Here is an 11,379-nt window from a genome sequence, read left to right on the forward strand (position 1 = left end):
GCAGGCCCAGGCACAGGAGTGACTGACAGATGTCCAAGCAGCTGATGATCCCAGCAAATGTGTGAGATGGCACTTCTGATGGGTAGCAGCAGCAATCGTTGTGGTCTGAAGCATAGACGTGAGTGAGGGCGGCTAGCAGTTGGTCTAGAGCCCAGAGCAGAACTGGCTGTTGAGAGGCTGAGCAGCGACCTAAGTACTCATCAGCAGAGGAATACAGGCTCAGTGTACAGGACTGCATGGACACAAATAGAAAGTTTTCAATAGTTGTTTGTGTGCTTCTCAACTACTCAATGCCTCTACTACACTCAGTGAGTTATGACATTCACTGCTAAAAGATATGATTATAGTTGATGAAATGAAAATCTTATCCTTTGTATCTACCTACTGGAATTTGGTCATCAAAGAAGCCACTGTGCTAGAACTATAACAACAACTTCAACCAAAATAGTCCCTGCTCCCTTAATGGTGCATAAAAATGGGCGCTATGTTGAAAGGCTACTAATGTTCCTTCCACATGCCGTCAGAGACTGTCTTGATTTCCGTGATGTAGTAATGAGAGCTAACTCCTGACAGTGACAACAAAAAAGGAAGTTGTTGACAACTTGAGTAAACACACAAGTCAGATGCCACAAGAAAACCAAGAAACATTTACCCATTTATTAGTACAAGTCTAGAAAAATTTTAGTTTGGTATGACACCTTCTGTGGGCGTCACCACCACTTCAGTGTTTACGCTCACATCTACAGACAGTGATTACACACTGCTAGGAGAGGGGAGTGTGACAGTCTCAAGGACAATGTAGCCTAGTCTGGCTTCATCTGCCAGAGACTGTGTTCATGTGTGTGTCAGTTGTGTGTGTGTGTGTGTGTGTGTGTGTGTGTGTGTGTGTGTGTGTGTGTGTTGTCTATTTTTGACAAAGGCCTTGTTGGCCAGAAGCTTATTGCATTACAGTCTTTTTGTTGTGCCTATCTGCAACTCAGCATCTCTGCTATATGGTGAGCAGAACTATCCTTTTCATAATATTGTTATATTCCATCCTGGATTTTCCATTGTTGGACAACCTCACTTATTGACGTGTGAGGGGCACACACAGTTCATCATTGTAGAAGTATATGATAAAAATTCAGATCAGTCTCATCAGTAAGCACTGTACCCCCGTCTGTAGGCAACTCGTATGTATCCTCACATGCAGATGATAATAAAGGTGTCCTGATGGCATCCTGCAATAGATTTTCCCAAGCATGTTGTGCCTTTTCTTGCAATTTTGTGATGGCTCTTACAGGCCATGGGGAACGAGTAAGTTCCCACTTTGTCATGTTCCATGCGTGTTCAGTTTGCTGGGAGATCTGGTGATGTTGATGACCAGGGAAGTTGTAGTACACCACGAAGAGCGTGTTGCATCGCAGCAGCCATATGTGGATGTGCTTTGTCCTGCTGAAAAAGCCCATCACTTCCCTCTCGAAGAAATGGCGGTAGCCTGAGGATAACTGCCTGGCCAATGTAGCAGTCTCTGGTTGCTTTACCCTGCAGAAACACCATAACCGACTGCATGTTGTAACTGATGCCCCCACCCCTTACACAAAAACACACACACACACAAACCAAAGTCTGGGGTGGGACCTGTATGTTGTGGGTAAATGCATTCTGGAATAGGCAGCTCATGGGGATCATCCATACACATGTATATCCTGCCCTCATCAGTGAAGACAGCAGAGTGCCATTCCGCTCACCAGTCAGCTCTTTCACAACACTGGAGTACCCACGCTTGACAGGGTCATGGTGTCAGTGATAGCCAGGTCAGAGACACGTGATCCCAATCCTGCTGTAAGCAGGCATACAAAATTCTTGGAAATGTGTTGCATATGTGAAGCGAAGAGCACTGGTTGGCCACACACATTTGATGAAAATTTTGAGCATATTTGGGATGCATTCACATGGAGCCCTTGGAAGTCCACAATATGAGGTGGCCAGGAGTTTCAACTTTCTCAAACAATAGTGTGGTGTGTTCTGAAATGACGCTTGCATATGAAGCCTTATAAGTTACAGTTGCTGCAGCAGTTCTCCCGGTGACCTTAACACAAAGTACAACTTCTGCATTTCAGTACTCCAGGATATGGCAGAGGACACTTTTTCTGACTGACTCACCATTTGGGCAAATCAACATATCCACTGTTAGATAAAGTAAACTGCCATAATGTAAGAATTTTTTTTGGGGGGGAGGGGGGGGGGTCACAAAATCCAGCATTGTGGTCAAACGTGAAAGAGCCTCACTGAAACTGAATGTGTTTAATGCATTTATGTTCACAAAGTGTATGGAATTTTCTTTTAATGGAGGAAACTGTGAGAGAAATGTCATACCTGGACATGTTGCAAAATTGGTTCTTTACTCAGCACCATGAAGATTCCAATGATTTCATTTTCATGCATGAATGTCTCACTTTCTCCTTGAGGTGTTACTGGGACCTGTTGTTTCTCATGTAAAATGAAATGGAGTGCCAGGGTTGCCACAAGTTTCTCTAAGTGAAATTCCCTGATTTCCAGACAAGTTTTAGCAGTTTTCCCTGACAAATTTTGAGATATCAAGAGTAAGACGATCTGTCTTTGCAGCTACGGTACAAGAAACAATAGTGCAATTGAGGAAATATCTAAAAAAAAACTTGCAAGCAGATGGCGTTTCCTGGCGTGAGCAAAAATCTTAAGTACTAACATCAATATCTTTTGTAATGAACTGTTTTTATACAGAGAAAGCAAGCCAAATGGTATATGTGTTTCATGAAGGCCACTGATGTTATTTTATTTCAATAAAACGAAACACATTTGGTGATAAAAATGCGCATTTCCTTGGAGTTGCAAGACAGATTTAAAATACCTGCGTTGATATCAGAAATAACCTCAGAAAAAAGTAGGCCTCTTGAAAGAAGTGTATAAGGAGGGGAAGAATTGTGTAAACCAACACTGTAGGTAAGTGCCAATAAAATATTGGTTCTAGTATGTTCATTATTGTCGGTTATTGCCACTGTGTTATGTCTATTATTTTACAGGTATTGTGTGATTTTTCTTTTTAGAAATATGCGAGTACATAGTGTACAAACCGCCAGCAACTGACACAATTTTCTTCTTCTTATCGTCTATACTTTCTAACATATAAACTACATTTGAAGTGCCAAATTTGCTAGAACAAATAAAATGTTTATAAAGCACCACACTGCACAAAGTACTTGCAGTGAGACAGTCACAGTTCCTGAAATTTATCACCCATGTTCTCTGCCTGCTGAGGAGCACTGCAGTCCTGGGTCCATGGATAAAACATGAAAATTTGTTGCATTACGTCACACATAAACAGACCCGGCCTGCAGGCAGATCGGTGAGACTAGATCCAAAGGCAGAGCCTGCATATTAGTGGGATCCGAATGGCTTCAAATCGGCAGGCCCAATCCATTACAGATACCCACAGAGACAGCCTCCAGTTTTTGCCCATCATGGAAATCCACTCGTGTTGCCAGCTATTCATGAGCCACAGACAGCATGTTAATGAATTGAGACATCGGTGATCAATCCATGCAACAGATAACTTGTTCAAATACTCTGAGGGCCAATTTATAACGAGGATCGGTAGCAGCTCGCCATAAAGATGCAGACAGGCACATAGAAAAGACAATCACACTCTTACAATTACATTTTCAGCCTCAGATTTTGTCAGAAAATGAGAGCACAAATACATCACACAGTCACTCGGACACAACTCATGCGCACATGACCGCTGTCTCCAGCTCCTGCATCTTCGGTCTCTGAAAATCAGATCCAAATAAACCACTCTCATGCCTCCCTGCCTCTCCTCAGCAGCTGCTAGGCTAGTGGCAAGAAGTGGTGGCAGCCGTGACTGCAAGATTAGGGGAGTGATTGGAATGAAAGAAGCAATAGGAATGAGGGACTAGAGAAGCAGTGCACGTACTCAGCTGCACCGAGCCAGCAAGGATGCATAACACCTCAATAAACTAACCATTTCATCTACTGAGACAGAAATGAGATTTTTCCAGTGTTTTTTCAAATTTCCATTATTTCCAGAGCCTGTGGGAACCCTGACTTCTGTTTCAGTGTTTCTTGATCAACACATAGTGCTAATGTTGGATGTGTGGTATAGTGTCCATGGAATGTAGAACTTTGAACCTTCCTCTGTGCAGTGAAATGTAAAATGTTTTTCTGTCTTTCATAGTTTATCTTCAATAACCAGTTGAAATCTGTTCTTTATTTTTCAATTTCACCATATGTCTAGGATTTGATGGGATATTTGTTGCATCTTGCATAAAAAAATGAGTGTCTGTTCTCTATCTTCAACCAATAAACTCAAATCTATTAGAAGCAAAGTTCTCTGAAAACACCATTTGCACAAAACATAGTTGGTAAATGTAGTAAGTAATACTGACCTTGTTCACTTGAAAGATAAGTTCAATAATATAGACATGGGGAAAATTGATGTATCATTTATTGACCAGCACCATTAATAGCTGCAGTTCCTTTTTTGCTCATTCTAATTTCCTGTCCAGTATTGTGGAAGAGGTGACTTTAAAATTCACAGGACTGGTACTTTCGTGGTAAATATGCTCAAAGTGTTGTTGTCTTTGTATATGTTTTATACAGATATTTATCTTGATGATTAACTCTACTATGTCCCCATTTTAACATAGTACAGTACTGTCGATGACCTGGAGAGAGACTTCAATTTGATGTGCCGCAATGCACGAAAATACAATGAAGAATCGTCTTTGTTGCATGAAGACTCTATTGTACTGGAAAGTGTGTTCTCAACAGCGAGGCAGCAGGTGGAGTTAGAAGTACCATCCTGTGATTCTGATGCAGGTAAGTGCTTTTGATGTTCAAGCTCACTTATTAAGTTGACTTCTTAAGAATTTACTTTGAGGACCTACTGATAAAATCTTACGCTGCTCTTTCAAATATTGTTGCAACCAAATTAAAAACGGACAGTTGCCTCATACTCAATTTAAAATTTAAGCCACATTGCCAGTCTCTCTCTCTCTCTCTCTCTCTCTCTCTCTCTCTCTGTGTGTGTGTGTGTGTGTGTGTGTGTGTGTGTGTGTGTGTTTTGACACTGACAGATAACATCCATATTGTTCAATGTTAGAGTGTGATATTATATAAAATAAGTATGTTGCAAACTACACTGTTGTCCAAAATTAAAGCAACAAACCACTACTTTACCGTTCTGTGTCTAATTCATGATACAATCATACAAACTGTCAGCATATGTCCATGCAATTGTGTTCTGCACAGAAGGTAGCATTCCAGTCGATTGGCAACCATGCCAACGATGACGTCAGGGCACCAATCAAATGAGGTAGTGTTTGCCGGGTAGTCCTTATCCGCAACTGCTGTGTACACAGTTACAAATGGTGCAGTAAGGCACAGAGAAGCAGCCTACCAGACACTCTGCAGTGGAGGACCATAGGAAGAATGTGAGCAGGAGAATTGCAAACTGATGTGGCCCAGTGGCTTAATGTGAATCATTCTGTTGTTTCTCAGATGCGGTGACAGTTTATAGAGACCGAAACTGTATCCCAAAGACCAGGACAGGACGGACCATTTGACATCAGAAAGAGAGGACTTTTATTTAGTTGTGAGGGCACGACAGTACCGCTTTAGTAGTGTGTCGGCAACTGGCATCTGACCCCACAGCATCCACTGAGCATGTCGTAATGAGGCAAACAGTGTGCAGAAGGCTTAAAAACATTGGCCTTTATTGTTTACATGTTTACCTCTAACACATCTTCACAGAAGGGAACTTCTAGAGTGGAGTCGTTGACATGCCACCTGGACGGTCGAAAAGTGAGCCAATGTTCTTTTTGCGGATGAGTCCCGATTTGGTCCGGCGAATGATTCTCAATGGATTCACATCTGGAGGGAACATGGAACTCGATCTCAGGACCCAAAGAGTGTGGAAAGAGACCAACATCAAGGAGGACCCTAATGATGTGGGCAGCGATTATGTTAACCACGAACACCCCATCACGAAATTGTACAGATGAACTGGCAAGGTTTAACTGCTATCAGGTATTGAGACAAGATTTTGGGACCTATGTGCAGTTGTTGCCAGGTGCTGTGGGCCCAGACTTCGTATTGATGGACGATAATGCTCAACCTTATAGAGTATGTGTGGTTGATGTTTTATTGGAAACAGAAGATATTGCATGCATGGCATGGCTTTCTTGCTCTCCCGATTTGAATCCAATAGAGTATGTCTGGGATACACTAGGGAGAATGATGGAATTACATTAAGAAGAGGGCGATTACTTATCCTACCCCTCATGTTTACTTCAACAGGCAGTCCATGTGTGGGGTGAATTTAATTCCACCCTGTCCTCACCTCTCTGGGGAGCATTGTTGTACATAGTTGAGCTAATAACCCCTAGTCCCTACATCTTTTTATGACAGCGCTTTAAAAAGATAAAACTATATTAAACTTAATTAAAACATATTTGCTACTGGAACCCAGGAAGTACCCAATCTTGTACTGTTGTTGGGTAAAAAAATTGGAAATTTGTGGTAAGGTCTTATGAGACGAAACTGCTGAGGTCATCGGTCCCTAAGCCTACACACTACTTAATCTAACTTCAGCTAACTTACGCTATGGACAACACACATGCCCATGCCTGAGGGAAGACTCGAAACTGCAACGGGGGGAGCCGCACTGTTGGTTAAAAGCGCAAATGGAAAATTGTCACGTGAGTTTACTAAATGCAGACCCTGACAGCTCCTGCCAGATGATAATATGCTGATCTTTCCAATAAAATGACAGAAAATATGGTTGTAGAACAAAAGTATATGTTGGTGGTAAATTATGGACATGTTGGATGTTGGGTATGTTAATTGTATATAGTGATGTGGGCACTGAGTATATGTCAAATAATATGGTGCATAACTAACAGAGAAGGAAAACAGTATTTCCTTTTTGATAAGAGCGTGGAGTATGTGTAACTAATTACCTTCTAACCATCAAAGAAGTTCTGATAGTCTTAGGCAAGAACCTTTCCTCTGAAATAGGAGGGTTCATAGTCGCACATCTTGTAGGCATCTGTTTAAAATGTTAGGAATCCTTACGACTGCTTCACAGTACATTTACTCAGTAATGAAATTTTTTCTCAACAACATGGACCAGTTTAAAATCAACAGCGACATTCATGACTACTATACCAGAAAAAAGAAAGACCTACACTATCCTTTACTTAACCTATCTGTGGCACAGAATGGGGTAAAATATGCTGCAATAAAACTTTTTGATAAATTACCGGATGAAGTAAAATGTCTGACAGACAGCAGTAATAGTTTCAAAAACAAATTGAAATCATACCTCCTAGACAACTCCTTCTATACCATAGATGAATTCTTGAATATGAGTAAATAAATCTGGAGATATAATATATGCATTTTGTGCCATTTAAGGGAATGGGATAGATATAGAAATATTTAGGTATAACACTATAATGTAAACAAAAAAACTTGTTTCCTGTACACATTTCTTGTGCATTTAACACGTTCCACATCATAGCGGTTTTTCCATGCTATTGATCTATGGAACACGTAACTAACTAACTTAATGCATTTTCCACCAAATACCTTATTACATGAGTATAAGATGAGCCTGATTATAAGATGACTCCCCTTTTTTCTTAAGACAATTTTTGAGAAAAGTTTATTTTTATCATATTCCGGCTAATTAAAATTAGAAACTGTTTTATTGACATAAAATATCTGTCTAAAAAGTTAATATTATACTTCTTCTAAATGTATGTCAGTTATTGATTGTCTACATCATGATAACACAAGTCAAAATAAAATAAATGAAAAGAAATCGTTTGCATTAATTTGTGGACTCCCGAATGAGATTTTCACTCTGCAGTGGAGTGTGCGCTGATATGAAACTTCATGACAAATAAAACTGCCTTTGCCTTTCACAGGCAAGTGCTCTACCTTCTGAGCTACCCAAGCACGACTCACAACCCGCCTTCATAGCTTCAATTATGCCAGTACCTCATCTCCTACTTTCCAAACTTCACAGAAGCTCTCATGCAAACCTTGCAGAACTTGCACTCCTGGAAGAAAGGATATTGTAGAGACGTGGCTTAGCCACAGCCTCTGGAAATATCCCCCAGGCTGTGGCTAAGCCATGTCTCCGCAATATCCTGCTTTTTTTTCCAAATATGTAGCGACTTCTGAGTTTCTGGTTACCGTGGGAACATATTGGATTTCGCTTGTATCCTGACAGATTTCACTTGCATACACTGACATGAGAATGTTCAATGTCTCTTGTTTCCAAAAATATCATCTGCCCGCCCCTCTGTCATTGCTTGTATGGAGCCAGGAGCTGATACACCAATACAGGTTTGTAAGATGATAGAATTTACAGCTGTTTCCACCTGGGTTTCAAAAAAATTGTCAAATTTTCAGAAGAGCAATAGATTGTTGTATTGGCTAGTTAATAATTCCTCATGTATCCCTTGCACTAGAGCCGCACAAGTCATGGTTGTGCGAACAAAGTCAATAATGTATCAAGCCTGTTCAAATACGAGTATCATTTGACCAACCTGCCCTTCCAAATTCTTCAAAATAAATTTGCACATGATCTCAATAGCCAAAGCTTCATCTGTAAATGTATTTTTCAAATGATGAATTTGGGAAAAAAATTGTCTTATAATTGGGTAAATACAGTAATCCTACGTTAACAGAGCCTTGAAGCTCATTGTTAAAGTAAACACTTTGGATGTAAATAATTATGGCACTGGCACTCTTCAAAGGGCTACATACAGTCCTATTTCCTTTTAGACACACTGTATAACAATTAATTGCTGCAGTAGCCATTTTAAAATGAGCAGTTTCATATTGCTGCAAGAGCCTAATTCAATTCTTATACTTCTTTTCAGTGGCTACAGAAGAAGTAGAAACTACAGAAGCTGCCACAGAGGGAGTGAAAGTACATATCAGACTGAAAACTGGTCGCAAAAGTCATAAAAAATTAGCAAGGAGACTTCATCATGAAAGTGAAGAAGAAGCTGATGATGGTCCCCCTTTATCTTAACTTAACAATAGAGGATACTGACCAGTGAGATTTTTATAATTTCTGCCAGCACTGCATTCATTTAACTTGAAAACTATTATTAAACATGAATGTAACATATGTTATTATTGCTTGGTGTGTTGCCATCCTCAGTTTACATTGTCTATTTATAGATGTTTGTCATATGGAACTTTACATAGCTTTCAGTAATTTCAATGCTTAATTTTGACATAAGCATGAAAAAAAACCATCATTTGCCAATCTACTGTAGCAAATACTCAAGTTATCTTTTTACATCACTGCAATTGATATTTGTTGCATTGTATCAAGTAGAACAAAAAAGTGTCAGAAATTGCAAATATCATTTACTTTCCTTGAAGAATCACTAAATCATGCTTCATACAATGTTGCTTTAGTGTTTGCCTCAAATATAATGTTAATTCTGTCATACTTCACAAATTTCACACGTTACCTGATATCTATAATACAGGCAGAGTTCTTTGGTAGAATAATTTGAAATATTGACATTCTAGACTGTGAGAACAGTCCCCTGTGCTGTATGTTTCCTGGTGAAATATGTGCATCCTACCATATTAATTCAATAAATGTGATAAATTCTTGTTCATTTTTGTTTCAATATATTGTAAAAAATATGCAGTTTTGTGAATCGTGGAAAAAATTTGTACGGTGTCAAAAGAACTCATTTTCCAAGTCTAATATGGTCTATCACTTAGCCCACAAAAATTGTGTGTTTGTTGTTCGTGCATCCATTCTCTTCTGCTACCTAATGTAATTTGTGAAAGAGGAACTTCCTTTGTTGATAATTACTTTCAATTTTACTCAATAATAATATGAAATTTTATTTCATAAGGTGATACCAATGTCTTTCAAATTATATTAGTTAAAACTCAGTAAACATTACCAGATGAGGAGCGTTGATGACTGTGCTTCTCACAAAAACGCATTCTGCAAACAACTGTGAATGCACAGTGGACTGTATGTCCCACTGTACCAGTTAGTAGGGCTTTTCTCCATTTGATTCATGCATGGAGCATAGCAAAAATGAGGGGACTGATGACCATAGATGTTAAGTCCCATAGTGCTCAAAGCCATAGCAAAAATGATTGTTTAAATGCCTCTGTGCATGCTGTAATTAATCTAATCTTATCCTCACGGTCCCTATGAAAGTGATATGCAGGTGGCTGTTTGTATACTCCTACAGTCATCATCTAAAGCCAGTTCTTGAAACTTCATTAGTAGATTTTTGTAGGATAGTTTCCATCTGTCTTCAAGAGTATGCCAGTTCAGTTATTTCAACATATCAGTGACACCAAGCAAACCTGTGACCATTCGTGCTGCCCTTCTCTGTATACATTCAATATCCCCTGCTAGTACTATTTGGTACGAGCCCCACACACTTGGGCAATATTCTACAATGGCTCGCACAAATAACTTGTAAGCAGTCTCCTTTGTAACTGCTTACATTTCCCTGTATTCTACCAGTAAACTGAAGTCTGCTAATAATGCACTTCTGAAAAGGCAGTGCCTGGAACTGGTAGTACAAATAAAATAATTTTAAACATGACCTTGTGGAAGAATGTTCTTCAAATTTATTGGGTCCCACAGGACCCAGAAGAATTTAATTTTAATCAGTTTACACTTACTATATTGTATGTAAACTAAATCCTCTCAGTCTAGAACAGCATTTTTGTTAATTAGGTATTAAGTTTAGATAGCTGAGCAAATGAAATACCGTATTTACTCGAATCTAAGCCGCACCCGAAAAATGAGACTCGACATAAAGGAAAAAAAAATTTCCCGAATCTAAGCTGCACCTGAAATTTGAAACTCGAAATTCAAGGGGAGGGAATAATTTAAGGCCGCACTTCGAAATCGAAACAAAGTTGGTCCATTGTAATATGAGAGACAATTTAGGTCGAATGAATGGCGATACACCTACAGTAGTTTGGTTCAAGTTGTAAGCTTAGCAGTTAAACTTTACCAGGTAGCCATTGCTATGCGTCAGGCGCTCCGTCCGTATTTATACAGGTACCCTTCCTTTTTCACGTGCTTCGTCTGGTTTGAATCGATTGTTTATTTTGCTTTGATCTGATAAGTGCCGTTTTCTTTGTTATAGGTGTTTACGTCACTGTAAGCTGAAAATACATTATTGTACTGTGTCATGCATTGTTCGTCGCATTCTGATAGTGCGTGTTTACATCAGATTCTGCACAGAAGTGAGAGTCATCTTAGATTTAAAAATCTAGTCAGTTGCCGTTCTTCATTTCTGACTGTATCATATTAGGCATAAG

The 11,379-nt window shown here is 39.4% G+C and overlaps 1 protein-coding gene across 2 annotated transcripts in view; it reads left to right on the forward strand.

Annotated features, from left to right (window-relative positions):
• The window catches only part of LOC126474648 (ATP-dependent helicase brm-like), a 233,501-nt gene extending 223,809 nt beyond the window's left edge, over positions 1 to 9,692 (forward strand). For both annotated transcript variants that reach the window (XM_050102137.1, XM_050102129.1), the window contains exons 25-26: positions 4,686 to 4,857; positions 8,934 to 9,692. In XM_050102137.1, the coding sequence (XP_049958094.1) occupies positions 4,686 to 4,857; positions 8,934 to 9,088 (327 nt within the window). In that variant the 3' untranslated portion in view covers positions 9,089 to 9,692. The remainder of the gene's footprint in view (positions 1 to 4,685; positions 4,858 to 8,933) is intronic.
• Positions 9,693 to 11,379: the final 1,687 nt, after the last annotated feature.

This window comes from Schistocerca serialis, chromosome 1 (genome assembly GCF_023864345.2).
Source record: "Schistocerca serialis cubense isolate TAMUIC-IGC-003099 chromosome 1, iqSchSeri2.2, whole genome shotgun sequence".
NCBI classification, from domain to species: Eukaryota; Metazoa; Arthropoda; class Insecta; order Orthoptera; family Acrididae; genus Schistocerca; species Schistocerca serialis.